Source organism: Caloenas nicobarica, chromosome 2 (genome assembly GCF_036013445.1).
Source record: "Caloenas nicobarica isolate bCalNic1 chromosome 2, bCalNic1.hap1, whole genome shotgun sequence".
Classification (NCBI taxonomy): Eukaryota; Metazoa; Chordata; class Aves; order Columbiformes; family Columbidae; genus Caloenas; species Caloenas nicobarica.
The window spans coordinates 126,524,749-126,550,608 of record NC_088246.1 but is presented as its reverse complement, the minus strand read 5'-3'; the positions used below and the strand labels follow the sequence as shown (position 1 = coordinate 126,550,608).

The following is a 25,860-nucleotide window of genomic DNA, read 5'->3' as shown; positions in this document are numbered from 1 at the left end:
TGTGAGCTGTTTTTCCTTTTTTTCCGCACCCCCCCCCCGCCCCATGAAACTCCAGCCAGCCGGAGTGACAAAAGCTGGAACTGGCCCAAACAGCCACTCCTGTGGCAGGGTGCTCCTTAACTGAGGAACTGAACCAGAAAAGCAGAGGGGCAGCAAGCTCCAGCAGCTCCTGCCCACATGCCGCTCATCTGCCAGACTGTCCAGGGGCAAAACTCCCCAAGGGACATCAGCGTCCCTGCTGCGTCACCCTTGGGAACCCAACAAGAAGAATCTGTGCTCCTCTCAGAATTCATTCCTTCCTGTGGAAGTTTTCGGACACAGTAGTGTCTCTCAGAATGAGGATAACAACGTAAGAGTGCTCTCAAGCGTAACTTAAGCACGTAACCAAAGACTTCAGTGGTGGGAATAGGTGGAAATGCCGTCTGAGACAGCACATCATGACTCGTCACCATGGGCTGCTGGGGTACACAGGCAGTTGTGGGCAGCTGCCCCAAACCTGCCGGCACTCTCCCCATCGCGCCTCTCAGAAATGCTGCCCCGGTGCTGCCACTTACCCGTGACGACCTGGACAGCTGGGAGGCAGCACCCACGGGAGCGCCAGCGCCGCAGGGGCGATAAACGACTCGCTCTCCTTCCCGAACAGACTCACCGCTTAGTTTACCAGAGAAGCAGGATCGCTCAGCTTCCCATCTAAATTCTGATTTAACAGGACAGTGCCCGACTGCTCACCTCAGCCCCCCAGTTCCTGTTCCTGCTGGAGACAAAACACTGGTTAGACAAACCGCTGCTTTAATCGGGAACGGTAGTGAGTTCTGATAAAAATGGAGCAATGCTGGGGAATTGACCTACTCTACAACATCCCCGCTCGTCAGGACGTTAGCTCTTGGACTGTGACATGAACTGACAGTTTCACGGTCGGTTTTGCTTTCACCGTGCAGAAGCGGCATTGAGGACTCCCATTTCCATCTTTGACGGCTCAGTAGAACATGCCTCTTCTTATACGGAGAGACACAGCGATCACCCTGCTGACAATTTCTGACCTTTATCCTTAATAAATGGAAGGCAGCACATCTAAGAATGAAGTCACACACCCGACGAAACTATCAGCTGACACAAAAATACGGCAACTCATCTGCTTAGCAACACAAGCTGCCACCAACATCACTTCCTCCTTCAGCGCAAAGTTCAGTTCACGGGCTCCACCCTGACTCAGAGCCGCCTGTAAAATTGGATCTGACTCGCCGAGAGGTCACGTCTCCTCGCTGTGAGCAGGACTTTCCACAGCAGCCACGTTTCACTGGAACTTCCCAGCGGGCAGCCCTGGGGAGGCAGGCAGGGAGGGAGGGAGATGCCGCAGCAGTCACAGAGTTCACCTGCCAAGGAAACGAGGCGACGACTTTCACGGTTCCATTCAGTTTTCCTTCAAGACTTTTTTTTTTTTTTTTCAGAGCAGGTACTGAACAACTTGTTCCTTCTGTGGACTGGGGAGCAAGAGTTGTGATAATTTTCTGGGTTTGCACGTGCATGGAGCACCCAGATGCAACATACTCGCATAGGGTCAGAAATAGCTACATGTGGTGTTGCTACTTGCTTTAAAAAGGGAAGAAATTTAAAATCCACACCCAGACACACATTTACAATATCCTTGAAAAATAATTATAAGCTTGGTATTTTTGCTGCTTCCATTCATCAAGAAAAAGATAAATTTAAATTTTTTTCTTTAAACCGTTACACTACAAATGCAGTAAGGAACACCTTAAATGTGTCAGTTTTATGACTTTTCCATGTATTTTTCGGTAAACGCTTCATAAAATTGGAAGTCAACAACCATTTACATATAGTTAAGTTAGATGTGGTTTCTCACTGATTCATTTTCCATTCTGAAAGAGGATCAGCTAATAGGATGATACCGTTTTCTCATTAAACTTGGGTCCACTCCCCTCCCTGCTTGGTGAACTTCTAGGGAGAGGACTGAGAGGGATCTGAAGAGACCATCTGGTCCCCTCTGACCACACAAAGACAGGATAAAGTAGCCCCAGACAATCCCCAACAGATGTTTGTCTAACCTGTTCTCAAAAACCCTCTGTGGAGCAGATACCCGAACTTCCTAAGCAGCTTGTTCTGGTATTTCACCATAATGATGTAAAAGTTGTTGCATCTCCCCCCACCCCTCCTAATATCCAATTTAAATCATCGTCCCACCCTCCTAATATCCAGTCTGAGACATCTTCCCTCTCTAGAGATCTGATTTATCTCATCTTTCCCCCAGCATTCAAAAACAGCTGATCGAGCCTCTTCTAACTTTTTACATGTTGGAAAATTTATCTAATTCCCTCTTAAAATTACTTTTCACGCTCAACATGCCCCTTTTCTTTTTTTTTTTCCTTTTATATTCTACATCTCTTATTTTTTCTTGCCATACCCTGTACTTTATTTTTCAGCACAGAACACGAAACCAAAGGCAATACTGCAGCTCAGGCCTTCCCAGCACTTAGTGGAGTCATCTTTACATCTTTCTCTATGACTTACATATGCCACCTATTGATAAATCCTAAGAGAGCATTGCATTTTGCAAAAGCATTGCATTGTCTGTTGCTGTTTTGTTAGTGATTCTCCACAACCCTCCTATAACCATCTACCTTGATTTCTCCAAGAAACTGACAATTGTTTTAACTGAATTTCACTTTTGCATTTATTAAGTTCATTTTGATTCCTGAACTGATCATCCATAGTGGTCACCACTTCCCATCTTGGTGTAATTGACACATTTCATAAACGTGCTCTGCATTATATCAATCCATATATCAAAATATTTTTATGTATAGCAGCAAAGATGTCAGCTGTGGTCTTCGTTTCATTGGCACAGAACCCTTGAAGGGCCGAAACTCTGAATATGAATCAACACTATGGAAATGGCATAATATGGAGGAAAAGGATAATGCACTCCACACTGTAGCCTGCATTAATTATTGTGGGTACTGGGACATTCAAAATGTGTGAGAGACAATCAGCAAACGTGTAAGGACTAAAACTTACTTGTATGATCTTCACGGTTTCTCCCAGTCCAGCCAAATGCGTATCCCTTGTGCAGCACTTCACTGCAAGAAAATAAACAACTGCCTGGCTAACTAGAGTTTGATCACTGAAGTATTTAAAACAATGCGCTGTTAACTGAACCTTACAAATACTAAATTTAAAACTGAATTTAACAAAATATACTCTGATTATAACAGCCCACAGACAAAGGAGCACACCAGTTCATCCAGACACTTCAAAGGAGACATGTTGGATCATGCGATGCTGCGCACTTGTCATTCCTGCTGACATGACTTGACAGCAGAGGTGTTCAGTACCACCGACTGCCAATGGTGAAGAAATCAACCTAGAGCCGCAGGTCAGTGTGAAAAGTACCAGCACCACCAGACACCTCATTTTGTATCCCTCCGTTCTGCACCTTTTCTGTTTGTGTCTTGCATAAATATCTAAAATTTGTCATATCCTTAAAGAGGAATGCCTCGGCTCTGCAGCGCTGAGGGAACTCCCCTGGAAACCTGCCAGAAACTCATCTTTCCTATGCAGAAGTTTGTTTATACTTGGGGTATTACAAGCAACTTACACAATCATATTTACTTGTACGTTCCTGGCAGATGAGCAGAACTTGCTTATTTCAGTTCAGGCAGAAAGACCTGGCGTCCTCACCCTGTGGTGGCAGAGGAGGGAGGGGACACACGCTGCCACCGCTCACACTTCGGAGGCTGCACATGAAGTATCGCTGCACTGGATGGCACAACTTTTTAAGCAATGGACTAATTGTTTCCTCTCTTAAAAAAATGCAAGCCAGAACATGCTGAGGTTTTTTTCGCATTGAGAGCACAGATTATATCACCGCTTCTAAAATGGCAGGATTTTACTTGTAGCTCTTCTACAACTTAACCGAAAAGAAGATGCAAAACAGTTGCTACAAGATAAAGACAACAGATCCAGTAGCACTAATATTTATTGTTTAATGTTTGGTGTAGCAGGTCGCCAACACGACTTTTGGGTCAGAAGAACACTGCACATGCTGTCAGTTTTTTGTATTTAATAAATCATCTACCACACACCATTTCCACCGTGGATTCTGTAGGGAAATAAAAGATGTTGACAAGGGAGCTAAAAAGCTCAAACACAACAGCAGCCTTATTGATGCCAACTTTTTAGAAATCAAGTTTAATGACATATAAAAGCTGCTCATTGCCTTTAGAGATAAGCTTAATTTTTCAAGTTATATTTGCTGTTGTACGACCACCATAAGTTGACACGCTACATTATATACAAGGAAACCCCCCCAGAACATCGGTGAATCAACAGAAGTAAAGGTAGATATTCTAGTATCTCGGTCAAGTGACCACAACTCTCTTACATTAGCAGCTTCATCTGAGGTGCAGGCAGCTCTCAGGGCTTGGATGAGAGGGAATTGCAGCAGGACAGAGGGAGGAGCAGGAAAAGACCCACTTCCACCTGGAGTTGCTTATAAAAGCCTCCTTGCTACCCAAAAGGCAACCCCGGCGCTTACAAGGATTGTCCCATGGGAGCGTTGCTGACAAAAGCACAAATATGTCGCTTATTCTTGATCCTGGGGGGAAAAAAAAAAAAAAGAAAAAGGAGAGCTTTCAAAGAAATAAAGGGAGGGATCACCTGTTCAGTTCAAAATGTTGAAAAGATGTTTTTCCTGTCACAGCTCTTCCCAGAGATTTAAAGCTAGCAAGCTGCGGATTCCCAAATGGAAGGAGCAGCAGCGGTTATTGTAATAAAAAGATCAGTGTACCTGGGCCTTGGATTTTCGTCAAGCAGAGGATATAGTTATACTCAGTCCTCCAGTGCCAAAGATAGCAGCACATCTAACACTTTATGCTGTCCTAGGTCTTTTTTAACTGTTTATACAAAGGCACAATGGTATTTTAAGGGTTATCATCAAAGTCAGCAAGTCCTTAAACTTTCCTGCCAATCTCTAGAAACAATCTTCTGAAAAACAAAGATACCACTACGTACACACACAAAAGTACTGAAAAAATTACAGGCCATACTTATTTTTAAACCGTCACTGTTCTTTGCCCTAGCCTAAATGCCATAAAATCCCAGTAGCTTAAACTGCTGTAACAATTTAAAATCTGTAATCTGCCTCAAATCGTAAGTTTTACCACACATTTTTCACCTCCTTTAAAAATGAAAGCCCAAATTCAGCTTTTAGCAGAAGTGAGACTGTTGCTTCACCATGATTAGATATAAGCAAAGGAAAACAAACAAACGAAATTGGGGCCTAATGTTGTCGACATTTGTTCCACACACAGTGCTCCACTTGGTATTTCTCAGCACTAGCACACGTGGTCATTTTTCGCAAGATCGTGGCCTCGTTTCAGTATAACATAATCAAGATAATTTTTACAAGGTCAGAAAGTTGGAAAAAGAGGAAACAAAATCCAGGCCAGTTGTGTTTGGAATCAGTTAGGCTTATGTGCTTTTCAGATGCTGCTTGTCTTTCTATTAAATCGTATTTCAATGTATACACACTACTAGTGTGTACCTAGAGGCATGCATTGCGTACAATACATTTCTCCATTTATCTATACCCGCCTAAACTAAGGATGTCAGGAGGTCAAAAAAGGAGAAGAGCTGTTCATCTCTGAGCATAGAAATGGTTTCACTGTGAGTTTACAGTTCAGTTATCTGCCTCCGCAAAGAGAAACTGCTCAGAAGGGCCAAATGTCCAGGAATGCCTGCGGTGTGCTCTACCTGTACAAAAAAGCAAATTAAAACTGAAGGAGTTGTCCAGGCAAATACTGCCTATGCCCACCGTCAGCTTTTAAGCACTTCATCGAGTTTTAACTTTTAGAGCAAAAAGAAAACGTTATTTTATGTTTGTAAGATGAAACTTTACTACCTAAGCATCACATTTAGTACAGAGTCATCCACGGAAGACTTTAATTAATGAGAAGTTGACTTTATGGGGAACTTCCCTTTTCTCTACGTTGTGTTTTCTTTAGATGAGGGCAGTCTAGTTTATACTAAAATTAAAGCCAGTACCAGTACAGAAGGCATGTGCAGGGGTATACAACCCAGATAGACTCTTGCTGCATTCATAAGTAAAACAGGTAACAGTAAAAATGCTTACTTGTTGCTAGTATCGTGAAAGAATTTTCAGATGTAGAAGTTCAATCGTCTAACCACTTAAAGACCAAAATACCTACCTCCACTGCTTTTCTCACCTTCATTTTGCCAAGGTGAAAAATAAAGCGAAAGCGGTTCTCCTCCACCGCAGTAACTTTTCGACATAAATTGAAATTATTCTGGAGATGGCACTATAAATAATCGAATGCAGTGGAATAAGTTAAAAATTCAATTTTCCTATGATTTTTCCAAGCAGAATAGCGATATTGTGTCTTCGCTGTCGCAGAGCCGGCCGGGTAGCACAGGAGACAAGTCAGCAGCGCTTCGGCTGGAGCCGGGTCAGAGCCGGGACCCCGGGACGGGCCCCGGGCAGAGGCTGCGGGGGAAGCGGCCACAGGCTGGGCTGCCCTTGCGGTGACCAGCAGACACCCAGCCCCGGGGGATGGTTCTGCTGCCGAGGCCGCCGCTCGCACAGCCCTCCCGCAGCTCCGCACGCAACCGGCAGCGCGCCCGGAGCGGGGGGACAACGCTGAGCGCCGCCGAAACGCGTCCGTTCAACAGGCAAACGCCGGGAAGAAGCAGCGTCCCCCCGGGGTGGTGTAAATAAGCGACCCGGCGGCTGCCGCGGTTGCGGGAACGCCGGGGAACGGGACCCCGCACACGGAGTGCTGACCGCACTGCGGTTTGGGGGGGCTCCCCACGCTGCCCCCGCTCCGGGGGAAATCTCACCTTCCCGGGCTCAGCCTTCGCAGTCGGACGGGGCTCTGGGCGCGCTCCTGCCCGGCCGCCCTTCCGCGGCGCCTCCCGACGGGCTCGGTGCGCGGAGCCTGGACCGCCGGGCCCGCTTCCTCACGCTATGGCCGCGGGAGCCCCGCCGGGAGCCGCTCCGGAGGATTCGGGCCGAGATGGGCAGAGGCACCGGAGCGCTCGGCTCCCCGCCCGGGGGCCGCCAGCCACCCGCCTCCGCTCGCCCCCCACAGCGCCGCGGGGAAGAGCCGGCAGCCGCTGCCGGGCGGGTGAAGGGCCGGACCGCGCCCGGCACGGGGGTTGCCGTGGTGACGGCCCCGCTCAGGCCAACCGGGCCCACCCCCACCTGCGGCGCTGCGGCTGCGGGGGAGCCCCCGGCCCGGCCCCGCCGCCCCCCAGGGGAACCCCCGGCCCGCCCCGCCCCGCCAGCCGCCACCCCTGACGGCGACGGCCCGTTCGCGCTGATTGGCCGCGGCCAACAGGGAACGCCGCCCCCGGCCCCGGGCGGCCCGGCCCGACCGACCAGCGGCCCCGGGCTCGCACGAGTCGCGGCCCCCGCAGCAGCGCCGCCCGGCCGTGCGGAGACCCGGCGGGGCGCCCTGGCCGGGCTCCGTGGGGGCCGCCGTGTGCGGGGCCCGCCGCAGGCGAAGCTGCACCCGTTTAACTTAAGCCCCCTGTAGACGTATTTATTTCGGTTTAATAGGTGTTTATGGTATGTTAGTCCAGACCTGTTCCCAATCAATCCGAGCTAAATCAAAATAATGTAGATTTATACCGGCCCCAGAGCAGCCGCGGAGGCCTCGGTGCCGCGCGAGCAGGTTCTCACCTCACACCTGCGGATCAGCCGGCGGTGGCTCCGGGAGCGGACGGGCCTGGGAGGCCCAGCGGGGCAGCTGGTCAGGCCGCTTGGCTGGCAGGAAGATGGTGGCTCTGCTTGGGTGCTGCGGCCTCCCTGCCAGCCTGACCGCTGTCACGATGGCGAGAGCCAAAGCCTGTGAAGCACAACAGCCTTCCCTGGCAGGATCGAGAGAGGTTCTCCTGCCCCTCTACAATATCTGGAATATTGTGTCCAGTTCTGGGCCCCTCAGTTCCAGAAGGACAGGGAACTGCTGGAGAGAGTCCAGCGTAGAGCCACAAAGATGATGAAGGGAGTGGAGCATCTCCTGTGTGAGGAAAGGCTGAGGGAGCTGGGCCTCTTTAGCTTGGAGAAGAGGAGACTGAGGGGTGACCTCATCAATGTTTATAAATATGTAAAGGGTGGGTGTCAGGAGGATGGAGCCAGGCTCTTCTTGGTGACAACCAATGATAGGAGAAGGGGCAAAGGGTACAAACTGGAACACAAGAGGTTCCACTTAAATATGAGAAGAAACTTCTTCTCACTGAGGGTGACAGAACACTGGAACAGGCTGCCCAGGGAGGTTGTGGATTCTCCTTCTCTGGAGACATTCAAACCCGCCTGGACGCCTTCCTGTGTAACCTCATCTGGGTGTTCCTGCCCTGGCAGGGGGATTGGACTAGATGATCTTTGGAGGTCCCTTCCAGTCCCTGACATTCGGCAATTCTGTGAAAGAGGAAGCCATGGCACGGGGATTTCAGGGTAGGCTTTCTTCATTTTCTGCCCTGGCTTCTGATAGGAGCACATGGTCGTCATAACAAGCCACGGCACTAGGAGGAAGAATTACCTCATGGAATTGCGAGGACTTTCCAAGCAAAGGTGGAGTCTGGAGCAAACAGATCCAGTTGATAGTGGTTAATAAGCCCGGGGAGTATCACACTGCTGCTTTGCATACCTCAGAGAGACGCCTCAGCCCCTGCGGAGCAGGAAGAGGAGACGGCTCCATCAGATTGGCTCCCAGCACCCAGATAATGAGAGACATCTCCTCCCTCCTGCAGCAAGCAGGCTTATCCCTCGCCTCTTGGCGCAATAGTTTCAGGAGTAGCTTTTCCTCTAATGCAACCCTGAAGAGATCCTCTTTACATTTGGTGAGCAACAGTAACTCAGCAACTTTACAAGTCCAGAGTTCATCTCACATTGAAGGAAAACTGCTTTTCACCTTGCATAGCAATTAAATTAAATGAAACTGGAAAGGCAGTAGGAGGGAATGAAGTCATATACAACTTAAAAGTAAAGCCCAAAACAAACAAAAAAGCACCCCTCGGATGCAAAAACTCAGCGTCCTGACCTGTCCTGTACTTCTCCCAGCTCCTCCACAGAGTTAAACAGGCAGGTCTATGACCAGCTCTGTACATAAAGTTTATATAGTGGCATTGTTATAAGCAAACATCACCTCATCCAAAATAGATAAAAGATTTTTACCAGTGACAGTTAATAAAAGTCTTCCAGAAGAATAGGGAACTGTAAATATGCTGCTACTTTTCTTGAGTCATTCCCCCTAAGCAGAGACCTACTCCCAAACTCCAAATAGGAAAAGGTGAGAGAAGTCACAAAAAGGAAGAGAAGTGAGGTACAGAAGATGTGAAGAAACATACAAGAAACAAGACATGGAGCTCTGAAAACTGGAAAGAAAATAGACTCAGACCTGGATAGGAACCCAGAGAAAATGCCAAAGCATTAATTTACGATGCACAGTGGTCAATCATGCAGGTCGGTGCTGTAACAAAACTGCACAAGGTAGATTTTCTTCAGTGGTATCAATGCCCTTTTTGCTGTGGTTCCTTGCCTTTACAGAAATGCATCTCAGACAGGATTAGAATATTGCACATATTTTACTTCACAAACTTCATTTCTGCCTCACAGCAACAGCTATGAGAGACACCACAAGCATTTTCATTTCTGTGTGGGAATGTTTTACTGATAAGATCAGAGTTGAACACCAGGAGGCAAGGAGAATCAGCACAGCCTGTCAGCTGGGTTTTTGTACAGCACTGATGGCTGACAGACTGTCATCGGTGACCAGTTATTTTAGGTCAGTCAGTCATGCTTTGCTTAGAGGTGGCTGGATTGACTCTCAAGGACACCAGAAACACAATTTTTAAATTTCTGATATTCTCTGTCTTAAATACTTTTGACGTGAACCTAACCAGTAAGCCACTAGTAAGGTCCAGTCATCCTCACAAATTAAAATGTGACCAAAAAAAAAAAAAAATCTGCTTTCAACTACATTCAAGACGTAACTTTGCTGCATTTGTGCACAACAATCCCAGACAGATGTTGTATGTGTATTCAGGTGAATTTGCCTCACGCTCTTTGCCGCTGTTTCTGTTCCCAACTCCCCTCCTGAAATCACATGTACACGTTTTCCAAGTCTAGAAGCTGCCTCAGCTCTGGTCTCAGCATTGCCAGTGTGCACCTGGCACTAGGGTGTCCAAATTTTAAAATCGCTTCATGACATCAGTTCTGGAGTAGCACCACCTTCCCAGATGCAGGTGGCAGTGTTCAGCTGCTAGGTAGTGCCTGGTAAACCGACAGCCTCGCCCTGCATCATCTTCAGGGGAGACAGGACACAACCCCACAGGTTTTTGTCTTTCTGACTACTGTCTTATAAATCACATTATTTCAGGATCTTCCTGCATCTGAAAATGTTTTCCCAAGCCATAATCAGAAAACGTACTGTTTACTCGAGTATTTTAGCTTGGACAATGTTAAATTGACATTTGTTAAAATTGTACCTTGGTCTCTTTTGAGCTGTCGCCTCACTTAAGGCTTTTCTTCCCTCTCAATATTTTATGTCTAAATCTAGGAAAAGTAAACAATCAGTTTCCAGGTAGTCTGATACATGGTACTGGGCTTCACTTAAGTAAGAAAAGCTAATTAGATCCTGCTATAATTTACACCAAACATACCATAGTCCCAGCGATCAACACGATTCTGCCCAATATAAACATTTATATCTCTGACTCTTTAAAGAAGGAATTTTAAAAATCATAGCTATGCTGTATGGGGAGTGGGAACCAAAACATCCTGATGCATTGATTCATCCACAGTCATGCTGCCACAGACAACTTTACAAGAGCTATAATTTGTGAAAGGAGTTCAAATGGATGTATAGACAGTGTAGTAGACTGGATTCTAAATAACCTTTTGAGTAGCTTTTCCCTACGCCTTACTTCACCCCCATGTCACACAGACCCACGGGATGGAGCAGTTAAATCCCATGTCTGAGTATCAGATACATGTTCCAGTTTGTCAAAACAAGTTTTTGGAAATACTTATTACCACAACAGGGAGATACGCAGTGTTGAAGGCTGCAACCAAGCCCAATTTTTTAAATTTATTTTTAAGTGAACAGCGTATCTGATAGTACAGAATAGTGATTTCTTTAATCAGCACTCCCCTGACAACAGTGTACTAATTTAGACTGGGGTAAAACTGACTGCGGAGCACACTGGTTTCACCTCCTTGCTTGGATTGCCCACGGTAAGATTGCTACAGAAACTGTTTCCTTCCTCAAGCCCATCCTAAAGCTGGAACGCCTTTTTTTTTTTTTTATTTTTTTTTATTTCTCCCTCTCCTCCAGCTGCTAAGCAAAGAATAAACTTTTAGCTTCGCCCCTCCTTTATTGGAAGGGGAATAGGGTAATATGCTGTAATTGGTTTTCCATGTTTGCCAAGAGTCTGTTTCCTCTTATCATCCACAATATTTAACATAAGCCTTGTAATAGTTCCAAAAATAATAAAATCTGTCCCAAGAATAAAAATGATAGATCCACAACATGCTGCTTTTTTGTCATGGTCTTGGTTTTGTAACATTCTGTTAGTAGTTTTTATTGCCTAATGTTGTGGTTTCTTTCATAGGCAGCAGACCCAGTAAAGACATTTCATCAGCTACTTACACAGCAGCAGCCTGGATTATTTACAAATGGAGATTTCAGTACCGTATTAAAATAAATCACCACTGCATACTGTTAAAGTTACATTGCAGTAATATGGCAGAAGAAAACCAGAGATTTTAGGGGGAGGAACATTCAGTATATACTTAAGTATGATATCAGCAAACAAATTGATTAAGATATCCAAATAAAACCTGTTAGTCTTCCTCCTTCTCCCCTATCTCCTCCCATGCAACAGCGGAAAAGGAATAGGCAAATTATATCGCCCTCCCTCCGCCAAACAGTACATGCAGTATGTGTAACATGTAAAAGAGCCCATGCAATACCTCATGGTTTTAAATCATGCAGCAACACAATATATCCCTCTTAATCCCCAAAGCAAATGCCCCATATTGGGCAAATTCCCTTAAGGGGAGGGGTAAGGATGTGGTGCAGTAAAGATGGCGAGCCAGCACTTTGCTCACTGGATTCAGTTTGAATGAGAGAATAACAGGACAGACAAGACAAAAAGGAGATAACACACAAGAGAAAGTTGATTTAGGAGAAAAATAAACACAAACAACAAACAACTAAGGAGAAGGCAGTAGGACAATCAGTAGCGTCAAAGGAATAGGCCATCGAGAGCAATCGCCATCGCGGACTTCAGCATTTACAAAGGCAACATCCTACCGGTAACAACTTCGACAAAAATGCAGGCACGTTGGGGTGCCTTCATTTAGAATGATTACTTAAACAAACCCCCAAACCTTTCATGCAAAAAATTGTCCTATGACATTTCTAGTATTTTTAATACACTTTTTTTTTTACTTGGATTCAGTTTAACTGTAACTTAAATCCTGATATGAGGTTTTCCTTTCCACCCAAGAACAGATTTAGTGCTCTAACACTCACAGTTAAACTCTTGAAGCAGAAATAAATTTCCCAACTTAAATGGATGCCATTTAGCCTAAAACTAATCTGTGCCCCTCTAACCCCACCGATATATAAATATTGCAGTTGAAGGCCCTTCAACTAGTCAATACAATGAATTAAGTGTCACAAAAAGCGTAACAGTAGGAAAGAGACATCTCTGGAGCAGGGAACAGAGAGCTCGCTGCCTGGTAGGGGCTTCAGACAGCCTCTCATTTTAGCATATCAGTAAGTATTTTGGCAGTCATTTACCTCAAGTTGCTGCTGAGTCTGATCTTGTACAGGAATAAATCAGAATGATTGAAGTCAACAGAAACACGCAGGTAGAAGATAGAGGTGTGTTAATCTTTCTTCAACGACTGCCGAAATTCCTGGAGCTTCTCATTATAAGTAGAAATAAGAGATAAGACTTAAGTCAGGCTTAGAGGATTTGTCACTCCAGATTTACTTTTTTGTAAGTTAACTATGGTTTATACCATATGCTAAACTGGGAGTACGGGGAAACTGCTCCGTGGTATGACTTTTCAGTATCAATAGTCATTACATATAACAGCTGTACAAGTTGCTGGAGAACAATTAATATTTCAAAGTCTTTGGTTATGAAAACACAACCAATAAAAGCAACTGGAATTCAACATGAAAGCCAAGCAAGTTATCAGTCACTCATGTACAAGTAAAACTGAAACCTGTGAAAAAACAACCTTGTAAAGCACATGCTGTAAAAGTAAACCCTGCTGCTAGGTTCTGTGCTATGTAATTTTCAAATTCTACTACGATAAAACAGGATCAGCAGCTTCTCAAAAACAACAAAAATACAGATTCCTAACTGGCAACAAAAGGACTACGTATGCACAAAGCTTGTGACAAAAAGCCAGCCAGAATACGAGGAAACTTCAGTTTTGTGCTCGCTCCTCTTTGAAAAGTACCAGATTCTTAACATAACGCACAGTAAAAGACTGGCATATAAGTCAGGACCAATCAGCAGAATAAAAACAAAAAACCACCACCACCAAAAGCTGATAAGCACACACGACTATAGTAAGTCAGACCACATTCCCCCTGCCCGCCCCCCTCCCAAAAAACCAACCCACAACCCAAAAGCACTGGTGGCTCTTTGCTATGATAGCCCTGGATTCCTGGTCAATCCTACACATCTTCCACGCTTTCAGAAAATGAGTGGCTGTCAGAAGTTTTAGTTTCATAAATCATCACCACTTAAAACAAAATGCATTTTTGTTCTTCTCAGGTACAATTCCCCTCCCCTGCTCCCTTAATAGGGCCAGTTTTTACAGCTATGACAAATTTACTCCCATTTGTAATGTAACTGAGGCTGCTACAGGAGAGCATACTTTTCTCCCATCTCAAACTGTTGAGTTCTGCAATGTTGCTAGCTCCGAAAACATCTTCAAGCAGTTAATTCAAACAAGCACCCTTGTTCCTTCCTTCCTTCTTGTAAGCTTCTAGTTACTACGAAGCAGTTTTCCCTTGGCATCAATGCAATTCGGTCCTGTGGTTTCACTGTCATGCAACATAATTTTCAAACTTCAACTGAAGCAACAAGCGTTTGTGTTTTATAAATATAAATATTAATATTATGTAATGAACAGTTAACAGTTTGTATGTATGTATGTAAATTGGTACCCTCTTATGAATTTAAATAGTTGAAAAAATTACATGGCTAATAATGCTTCTGAATATGTAAGAAAGATTTGAAGTCAGCAACTAACATCAATCCTTATCAGTTGTCCCTTCCCCCAGATACAAACAAAAAGTTTCGCATTTTTTTTTAAACTTTATTTAATCTCATAACCACTGCTATATTACACCTGTCAGGCTGAAGTTTATTCACTTCCGATGTTAAAGGTCTGACAATAAGAATGGATGACATGAGGATCCATGTCCCTCAGTGTTGTGTTGCAGTCAGTAGTGGTCCAGTAACACAAAAGTTTTGCAGTCATTGCCCCTCCTGCCCCCCCGCTTTTTTCTTTTTAGATACATGAAGCATGGCCTAGCATTAACGTCACCCTTTTATCTGCAATTTATATAAATAGGATGAGGTGAAAACTCAGTCGTTTCCTCGTTTGTAGGAAAAGTGACATGAATATTTTGCACTTAACAAATAAACACTTAAACACAGGATTTTGTTTTGCATTGTTGCAACCTTTTCATTTGAGGCAAAACATCCCCCCTGACCACCCACCATAATAAGTACCAAAGCATTTCTAGGTTTGATTTTCATCAAGATTTCCAAATAGGCAGATTTTATTTTCACACCCTCTTCACAATAGACAAGATGCTTACCATATATTTAGGATTACAAGTTGTCACTAAAAGAAAACTTTACACAACCACTGTACATTTAGGTTGAAAAAACTGTCCTTGCATGAAAAATATACCCAGAAATCAAGTGGTAAACAAGTGGAAGAAAAAACGAACAACAAAACATTAAGAAAAGATGAACATTTTTATAATGTGCCATTTTAAATTTACCAACCCCTCCTCTACTTTTCCTTCTTACTCTGTTTTTACCTATAGTATTCGTTAAGGCAAACAGCTAATCCATTTCTGAAGAGGTGCCGTGGAAATTGTGGACAAACAGCAAACATTTGGCATTAAAATAGATAGCACATATGTAGCCTCTAGTAATATACATTAAGCATTTCTCTTGGACTTCAGGATAATGACAGGGGAGGATGAACATGCTAACAATGTCAAAAAGGCTTAAAATTTAGCATCCAAGCAATTTCTATTAATGCTTCTGTAGTTTCCAAGCTCTAAGTAGTATAGAATTTATGCAAATGCATTAAAGAATTCTAGCTTGGCAAGTACACCCAAGCAGGTTATTAAACTATATATACAGAAAGTGATAAATACAGAATTAAAAGAGTCCTTCCGCTTCTCTTTATAGCCTTGAAAATTGACAAAAAACTTGAGGACAGCTCTACAATATTAAACATTAGGTAACCGCAGGAGCTGGGAAACCTAACTACACAAACTGATTAAAATACTCAGATGACTTTGTAGTGTTTAATACAATTCAGTTTGTAGTCAAGGGCACAAGACAACATTTAACAAAAATAATCACATCAATTGACCTAGAAATCAAATGTAAATAGATATGAATACAATCTCCAAAATCTGTCTTTAAGTGAACATTAACCATTTATTCAAAGTTATACAAGAATTTGAAGGATAAAGTCTTCTTCTGCAACAGGAAACCAACTTACAAGTTTCATGTCTCAGTTGAATAGAAGTGGAGGCGAGCGGGCGGGGGGAGGGAAGGGTGAACAAACAAGTTAGTAGGCCCCATCCAGGCAGCTAGAAAGTAAAAACAGGCTCAACAGCAGCCTCCTCCAGCTTGTTGTCCTCCCTGATTGCCTGCAAGTGTTGCATTAGTGGCAGCATGTTGAGGGCCAATTTTTATGCCATTTGCCTGCAATGAAGTTTAACACACAGCATAATTATTTTAGAACATCAATATACTTGAAAAGTTTCTTTTTTTTTTTTTAGAAGATCAATATAGCAAGTTTTCCAAATGTAGGCAATAAATATAGCGACATTTTTATATATATATATATATATACACACACACATAAGCAATATGTCCTTGGTGATTAAATATAATTTAAAGGAAGATGGTTTCCTTCTCATTTAAATTTTATCTATGTTAAACTCTGTACCTTAAACTCCTAACATGAAAACACAGAGCAAGAATTGTATGTGAGTACTATTGGGCCTAAGGCTTTAAAAACACATAGCACTTGCTAGAAACGTGCAACCTCTCCCCTCTCACCAAAACCTCCATTAGTTTAACAGTTTAATATAAAACTTTTCCTCTCCAGACAGTATTTCTTTCTGTGTTGAATCAGCTGTAGAGGCTAAGGGCATACAAGTGTTCTGTGTCATCAATAATTTCTATGATCCCGAAAGACATGGCTACTTGCCAAGAACCCACACACAGCGCAGCTCTTTCATTCATCAAAATCACACTTATATCTTAACCCTCACTCCCTCAAGTGGATTTTACCTAAAAATACAGCACTTTGAGAAAAGTAATACAGTAGCTTCAGAAATTAAGCTCTTAAGGAAACTTTGCGTCACAGTAAATCTCAGATTTATAGTGCTTGGCAGTTGTTCTGCAACAGTAGTAGCCTTGGGGTTTCTGGCACTAGCTCAGTATTGACAGCAGCTGATGTGGTTTCTTTTCGCTCTTTGACTCCTCTTTAATAAAAAGCTTGCCCTATGGCTCATTGGTTTTGCCCCCTCTGGGCTGATAGCAACTTCTTGAGGAATCAAGGAGCCAGCCTTGGCATAAAGCCAAATAAATAGCACGGACTGTTGGCTCCTGACAGCAGCCGGCAATCAAAGCTCCACAAGGCACAGTACAGCAGTCAGCTACTATATGAAACTCGACAGAGACAATGAGCATTTTCAGACACCCTGATTACTGTCCAATTTATGTTGCATTACCGAGCGCATTTTCTTTAGGAAAAATGTTCAAGAAAATTTTAAGTTTTTAATCGCTAAGCTGAATTTAAAAATTGTTTCACCAAAACACCACACGCACATTTTCTAGTCAGGATTAGCATCCTTGAAGGATTACTATTCAAGTCTTAGTTAGCTACAAGTTTCCTAATGCAAATACTTTGCGTCCTACCGAAGTTTCTCATTATTTCCTCTCTAAAGTCATAACAGCAATATTTTCAATAGTCTAAGTTTTCTCATTTTGAAATATATTAAGCAGAAAGAGGGGAAGCTATTTAATTGAGACCTACCAATTCCCTCACTGCTCTCTGAACAATTCTACAAGGACTACCATGCTTAAGGGAAGCGTCAGACTGACAGTCCCAGACAGAGAATGCAGCTATTCCCAGAACATGTATGGAACACAGAGTGGCAGTGCAGATTTTCACATGTGGTTTCACTAAGCACCTCAGTGACAATGTTTGGAGACATACAGGATTAAAAAACCAAAACCAAAACAACAAACCACAACAAAAAACCTTGGTACCAGAAAGGACTCGCCACTTCACATTGTCAAATTTAAACTTTATGTAGTGACTTTTTATGCAAATGTTAACAGAGAGCTTATATGATCTTAACATTTCTATATGATCCTAATATGTCTATTGACTACCACTGAATCTGAATCTGCTTTTTCTATGGCCATGAAACTCTCTCCTAACTGCTTAAGGTTTTCATCAGCACAATCATTTCAAAATTCAAGAGAGACATTATTGGTCTTTCCAGGCTCTTGCATTACAAAAGCGCTCCCTGCTCCACCTCCCCACTCCCACCCCAAACAAGCAAAGAGACAGGCCCGATAATCTGTAATTTCAGTAATGTGCATAGGCAAAATGGCTAATCTTTTATTCCCTACAGAATCCAGCCACCTAAACCAGGAACATTTCAAAAGTCTTTTATGTAACTCTCAAAGCAATCCCTCCCCTACACTGGACAGCTCATGGAGTGCATCTGGCATATCAACATGGTCCCCCATTTACATAGTGGAAAATTATCTTCGAAAACAGATGACACCATATGGAGAAGTGGATGAAAGTGGATTTTCTTCTCTTTTGGGGATTTATATTATTTTGTGATGCTTCATGGATGGATAGGGTCACTTATTTTAATCCATTTTTATCACAATGGCAGACAAATCTATATCCAAATGGAACAGACAAATATTTTGCTGTCCAGCCTGCTAGGAAGGTGAATTTTGTACTTAAAACAAACAAACAAAACCACACACACACAAAACCACCAAAATACCCCAAAGAAACAAGAAGTGTTTAGCATACTAGAAGTTACCTCATTGTTTATGTCAAAAACTCCTTCCTGGATTTTCTCATAGATCTCCTTTGCAGTGTTAATAAATGCCTAAAATACAGGGAAAAAAAACAAAACAAACACAATGAAGGCAATATCCTTTGGTGTAAGTTCCACTAATTGGAATCCAATCTCATGTGCAATTGTTTCAGGAAGACATTTCTTCCTGACCTCAGCAGGAACAGGTAAGACAACAGCATCCTATAACCTACCCTGAAGTAACAATGGATCACAAGCTGTTTACAAAAACAGTGACATTTTCACAACATCTGTATTCCACAATCTGTTGTCCAGTAATTACAGGGAAAAAGTGGTTTTTAAGATATATAAATTACTTTTAAATTATTTATTTCTGACCCTTATGGATAGATTGTGTGGCAGATGGTTTCCCCTACCCTTAATATCTTTGTAATAGGCCACTCTAGATTAGAGTGCTTAGCAACATAAAACCACAGGGTACTTACAATGATGATGTAAGGATGCTGTCTGCTGGATGAAACCTTATGCTATCATTTAATATTCACCTAATTTTAAGAATGTGTTCTCTTTAATTAATCTTGCACACAATAGGCAATAGACATCTTAATACTAGAAATGAGAGGCCCCAGGTTTTATTATGATTTCTGAAAATCTATTGTTTTAATTCAGAGAAAAGACTTTGACATTCAGGCCTGAGAAAGTGAATTATATGTTTTTAGTTGAAGTTTACAATCAATGATTCAATTTTTTGTCTCTCGTTTAACTTCATAGGTCAATTAATGCCTAAAATAATGTATAATTTAAGAGGTGATTAAAGTAGCTAAAAATTACAGTCAATCATATACCACATAAATATTACAGTCAACATATAGTTTTTTGTTTTAAAATACCAACACCATGCAGTCATACAAGATATGCTATCTTCTGCATAAGCCTGTTACAGCAAATACAGATCTAATTCAAATATAAAAAAGTAAATAGGGTTCATGGAGAGGAACAAATCATACCTTTCCTCATTTCTACACTAGAAGCATTTGACTGCTGAACTTGCCACCAGAGCTTTGTTTCCTAATTAACAGGACTGATATGTTTTCACCTTTAAAGGCCTTACAGCTCCCCAGAGTAATCAATCTACTGCAGCTCAATTACTGCACCAAGCACACACCACAGCCAGTGAAGGAGACTCCAACGACTGCGGCAGGAGCGGAAAGATATGAATATGCATAAACTCTAAGTGGGTGATCGAATCATCACAGAGGGTCATGAGAATTTGCAGCAAAATAATGAGAAGAATTAATCATTGCAGATTCACAAGGCACTTAGGAAGTGAGTTCGTTTTTCAAACACGCATTAGAGTTCAGGAAAAAAATTGGCTTTTGGCCAACTATGAACTGATGCAAATTCCTCAGAAACTGCAGTTTTCGATGTAAGAAAAAAATACAAACTTATCTTGGTTCCTGATAACACACTAATTATTGTAATGGCCTCATATATGGGCCCAGTGAAAGGTATAAGTCAAAAACTTCGGAAATTCACACAGCTGGAATCTGTGAGGATACTTGCTTCTATTTCAGTGGGACATTAAACAGAACTTGAAGTCTTAAAAATGTGTTATGATAACTTCATATAAACAAGCACTTAACAATTGGCACGCCTAACAATTCTAGAAGATGTTGGCTAAATATACCAAGGCTTTTAGAATTAATTTCATGAGAATTATGTTGGATCTATACAAATTACTTTAGATCAACAAAACTCGAATTTTAACAGACTACGAACTCCAAACTAGCATAGCTGAGTATAAAATATCTTCTGGATGCTACACTCAAGAACAGATTACTGTAGGAATGCATCTATCCTCACAAAAAATAATAAAATGCACTTGAAAACACTGTGTGATTTAACACTACTTCCTCATCCCCCAGTTACTACACACATACCGTACAAAGCAAAAAACGCATATCGAGTTCAGTACAGGCTATTTTCATAGTAAACATACTGCCTAAGAAACTTGATCTGAAAATCAAAATATTCCATTCACCTCAGCTCTATCATTTCAGTTGTCTTGAAAAGACAATCTGATTACCACATTTCCATCAGCGGTTCTGGTGCACCACGTATTAGTGTTCAAACAGCACGTACTGTTATTCTGCATGGCAATATGCCAGGCTGCACTGGGTCACATCTAAATAATTCCTATTTAAAAACAATGGTTTCACAAGAATATAGCACATAATAAGTCTACCTCATGTTTTCTTCAGTTGGTATGGATTCTGAAAAATTACTACTAATCAGCCATGAAAAGAGACTTGCATCCCTCGAGACTTCTATTTGTTTCTTGCATCCATCTATTTTAAGTTGGCTTATGCTTCAAAGTATAAGCAGACTCAAAGTAACCCACCTGAGAACTTTACTTTACAGTGGTCTACTTGCTTTAAGAATTTTATATCAGATTTTGGCATTGCACGCTAGTGCCCCAATTAGCAAGGACAAGAGGGTGAACTTGGTATAATTGACTTCTTCTAAAAATCTCTTTTAATACTGCATGTTCTAACTCTTATCTGGAACACGCAGTATACTTTAAACTCTCAATTATTTATGGGCAGTTTATCCTATTTGCAGATTAACTGAGCCACGGATGCAGACAGACAGAGCGGTTTCCCCTCAAATCCAGTCTGGATTTATTAGACCATGTGCAGGGGACTGCAAGAACACAGCTGTAGCCCTTCACACGCCGACTTGGATCCAGGTGCAGTTCAGCCACTTCCACACAACACAAGAGCTCCACCAGTAAGCCCGTGGGGACTTGGCTGGCTGCCTACCAAGCCCACTGCGGTTGCGCTATACATTCCCATAACGCTGCCCTTATTAAAGCACCATACAAAGATACTCGAGCACCTCCAGCCCAAACCAGCTCAGGTCCAGGTTCATTTTCACCACCCCAGGAGAGGTAGGAACAGATTCAATCTGGATTTATACTCAGTCACCTGAAAGATGGCAAGGCCCTAGTACACAGTACCTCCATTACTTATAAAAGGGAGAGAGAAACTTTTGCAAAAATAGCAAGTTAGACTTCCAAATATAAAAATTCTAGACTACATTTCAGGAAAATTAAAACAATGTAGGTTCAGGAAAATATCTACATTTAATGTTTAACTCTTGGTTTTAATCTTTCTAAATCACAAGTTACTGATGCTTTTATGCATGATACAGATACTGAATGTATCTGTACCACATAATTAAAAAAGGTTGTATATGAGTTATTCAGTGGTTTTAACATAACATGTTTTTCAATGTGTTCACATTGTAAGTAGCTTCTCAAATAATAGTAATACCCTGTCAAGGAAAATTACATTACTGTACAAGTGGGAAGGTGAATCTTTTAAGATGTGATCTGCCTGTTGTGTCACACCTGGACATACCACAAAGTTAATAAAGGAGGTTTTTGAGTCCCAATATACCAGTATAATATCACTTCAGATGATTTGTATAAGAAGTTTCCTACAACATGTTCCTGTGTGGGAATCAACATGTCAAGTCTCACAAATCTCACCTCAAAAAAACCCCTAAACAACCCAAAACATAGAAACTCAACTACCAAACAGTACAAATGCTGCGTTTAAGATAAATTAATCCTAAAAACATTGAACATAGAATTAAATCAACTTTGGCATCCATTTTATCACACAAAGTAAACAAGTAATGTAGTTTTACCACCCTGGAGACACAACCAGGGAGAATTAATTCTGTAACTGGTAAAAACAATGCAGAAAATAAGGGAATAGTTCCTGATACCTCTGCCTCATGGAAGTTGTATGCAGGAGTTATAATAAGCTAAGGGCACCTGAACGCATGTTCTAGAACAGCTACATTTAGTTTTCACTTGGCCCGTGTCAGTAACATCACTTCTTTCTCAGAAAGCTAATGCCATGCTGAGTATTTGAGGACTTTGCTACAAGCTGAATGTAACAGGAAAAACTTGCAAATGAATCACTGATACTTTTCAGACCTCAGATTTTAGAAGTTCATCTTCGCTTAAAGCCAAAATAGATCAGGTTCTGTACTGCCAGCTCGTGTAACACGCTGCCCTCTGGTGGCAACACTAAAATTAAATTTAGTGCTTTGACATACAAATTGGGCAGTGATTATTTCTTAATGCTTTCTTACAATTAAATGAGGAATTCTTAAAGGGTAAATATCTTACGAATTCTAAATCACGACCCTCACCTCTGCGGTCAGCCAACACCTAGAATTTCATCCTCCTTCCCAGTTTCCTATCTTTAATCAGTAAGATTAGATTAGTATAGTTAGAATATTCCAGTATTAAATAAAGTATTTGGAAATTGTAACAACGTGGACCACAAATGGATTTACCCCCAAAGCATTCACCATCCCAGTGCGTAAGTGGTGCTGGATGGCCACTTAGAGTGAGAGCCCAAAGCTCTGAGCAGCAGTTTTATGCACAGTAAGACAATACTTTTTACGACTAAATGATCCTTCAGAAATAAGTCTAGGAGACTAAAGAGGGTTAATTACCAAACAGTAGGAAGGTTCTACGTAATAGACATACACCCCATAAAGCACCCCAACATATCTGTAGTCTTATTTTTGAAGTAAAGGTCCACAGGCACACAACGAAACTTGACAGCAGTTTGTTTATATGGACCCATTGAAGTGCAATCTTTCTCAAACTTATTGGGAAGATGCACATTACTAGAGCTCGAGGTGTCTCTAAGTGCTGCAGCTGCTGTTGAACAGTTATAAAGTACAGAACACTTGAGCAAAAAAGAAGATAAACTCTAGAACTAAGGATCTATCTCTCCAGCAGAATCTACAGCTTAGGCAGGCAGCCATACAGTACTTTTCATGCTCTTCTGTGAAGCCTGAAACCCTCGATTCACTGAGACTTTTTATTCTGATTATACTGTGGGATGACCAGAAGCCCTAAGAACTGTGGCAGAGCCAGTGTTCCTTACCGCAGAGCTGGGGCACAGTCCAAGCGTTTGCCACAAGGAGGTAAAAGCTGTGAATCTTCACAGGAGCCCTTGCTCCTGTGCACATGTCCTGCCCTTGCTCCCTCCCACAGCTGAGCTGAGGTGAGCTTCACCTCTGTTTCCTCATTGGTGAAACCAGCTGAAGTGCCAGCCTCACGCAGCTGAAAGTTCACAGAACTTGGATTCCAAGCAATTTGAAGGAATACCAGTTTTAATACAAGTTAAAACAAACCAAACAGTTGGGTTTATCTTATTTTTTTAAACTCCCATGAACCAGAAATCCTGCTGGTTTGCAAGTTCTAGTCAGATTACATCTGTGTGTCACTTAACCTTGCTATGAAAGCTACTAACATCCTTGGATTTTCAAGTTTTTTTAACTAAATCCCTGGTAACTGTATTACCAGGTTGAACAACTGTTTGTTTACCAGCAATTAGTCGTGTTAAGGGAGGGTGAGGAGGGGAAATAAAATACACTTGTAAAAATTGGTTCAATTTTGGAAGCTGCTAAAAACCTCATTTTTCCATTGAGATTTTAATCTTCACCCTTCAGAATATTACAAAGGCCATCCTCCTTCCCTTATCTGTGATGAAGTAGTACTGCTGTTGAAGCTGCAGGAATTCTGAATATTCATTATCCATTTAAGCAAAAATATGAAAGAAGCTGCCTGAAGAGAAAATTAAGTTACAGCTGAAATAAACACATTGAATGGCTATCCAGCTTCATGTAGCAGAAGTGCTTCATTGCTCAGTCAAAACCACCAGTCTATTCAGATCTAACCCTAAATAATGGATCCATTATCACATTCTATTTATGTGCAGACAACCTGGAATAACAAAGACAATACTCTTAAAATGAAAGCTTGGCATAGGGCTATAGCATCCCCTCCATATGGGAAGCAATTTATTCAAACCAACTCCCACACCAGGATTCAGTGATACACCAGCACAACTCAAGTGAGATCAGCTTCTGAACAGTGATGGTGTCTGTTACTGGTTTGACCAGTACCCCCAGGAAACACATTGATCACATTAATTATTATTAAAAGTAGCAGTCTGGAGTGCAAGAATACACAAAGTTCCAGCTTCTCAAACACAGCCAGGTATCTTGACTTCTTTGGAACCAGCCCATGTAGAAGTGTTGAAACAAATGATATTCCAGGGACAAAAAGGTAAGTACTGTGTGCTGCAGGAGACTGCGTGGTCACCCCGAGTTCATGCAGGTGATTCTCTTCTGCCTCTACAAGCATTAGACCCTGCCCAAGCAGAAACTACTCTGCAAGCTCTGACCTCATTTCAGGTAAGACTCCAATTAGCAGTTACACACTGTTGTTGAACTACCAGTGAAGAAACAAATGTGATAAAATTGTTAATGTCTCTTACAAATGAGAGAAAAATTTCTTAATTAGTATGTGTAATTTTAATGCAAGGTAGGAAACTACCTGATGCCATGGGTAAAACAAGTGCAAACGTTCCCGGGGTTTGGACCTCAGTCTTAATGCGTATCCAAGTGAAAAGCCTACCAACAGGCATCACAGTGTTTTCTTAGGGAAAAAAAACCGAGTGGCACGGAATTCTGCAAACAGCACTTCAGAGCACACAATCCCCCATCCACAATCCAAAAAAGTAGAACTGGTATGATAAACAAGATTCTAACAACAGACTCCTTTCGGCATAAATTAAAAACAATTTCCGTGCGTTCTGCTGGGAGAAAGCCAACAGCAATGCTCAGTCTGTACATTACTGAACATCTCCAAAACAAGATTTTTTGTTTGTTTGTTTTTTCAGAATGTAAAGAAAGCAATGCACTAGTGATACAGATTAGAAATCACTGAAGATGCAGTCTACTTCCATCAATGCAAAAATTCAACAGTATACATACATATTCTTTATAGGAAAATACTTTCTTAGCCCTTAGTTGCCCAATGAAGTCAGTAAAAATGTTCTCCATTGCTAGCACTTAAGATAACATTGCTGGACACGGGACACAGATTTTTTCTGCTTAAGATTTCATCTCATTTTAGCTGAATTACCTCAAAAAGTTCTTACTGTTTGAGTTCTACATCCCCAGGCAGTCACAAAACCATTTCTTTCCAGTCATAAAGTGAAGTACTGAAGACTTGCTAGATTTGCCTCCATTTTGCATACTTCTTGTTCTTTCCTCAACTGTTGCCCATTCCACACAATTTCTTTCCTCATTTCCTTCTATTTTTTCTTTGACAGTGAACAGTCCAGGATCAATATTAAAATTAAAATGGTCTCATCTTTTGTCCACAAAGTGACATCTTTCACCTACCGTGCCTATTATTTCTCCTCACTTATTTTTACTGGCTCAAAGATTAAAATTTTGCTCCTTCAGCTGTAACTATTCTAGACCATGCCACCTCTCTTAGTGTTGACTGAGAATACCATATGAGTGCATTTGATTGTCACTGAAAAGGATTATAGCCTAAATCTTTTCCATCAGA

At 42.0% G+C, this 25,860-nt stretch overlaps 1 protein-coding gene and 1 long non-coding RNA gene across 3 annotated transcripts in view; both read right to left on the bottom strand.

Annotated features, from left to right (window-relative positions):
• Positions 1–3,999: 3,999 nt before the first annotated feature.
• LOC135986034 (uncharacterized) lies at positions 4,000–7,224 on the bottom strand. Its single transcript, XR_010605835.1, has 3 exons — positions 6,877–7,224; positions 4,403–4,615; positions 4,000–4,120 (listed from the first exon to the last, which is right to left on the bottom strand). It is a non-coding gene; the product is annotated as an uncharacterized LOC135986034 (long non-coding RNA).
• A 7,141-nt stretch (positions 7,225–14,365) lies between these two features.
• Positions 14,366–25,860, bottom strand: part of RAB2A (RAB2A, member RAS oncogene family) — a 43,240-nt gene continuing 31,745 nt past the window's right edge. For both annotated transcript variants that reach the window (XM_065628191.1, XM_065628190.1), the window contains exons 8-9: positions 18,405–18,473; positions 14,366–16,026 (exon numbers count right to left, since the gene is read on the bottom strand). In XM_065628191.1, coding sequence (XP_065484263.1) covers positions 15,931–16,026; positions 18,405–18,473 — 165 coding nt within the window. In that variant the 3' untranslated portion in view covers positions 14,366–15,930. The remainder of the gene's footprint in view (positions 16,027–18,404; positions 18,474–25,860) is intronic.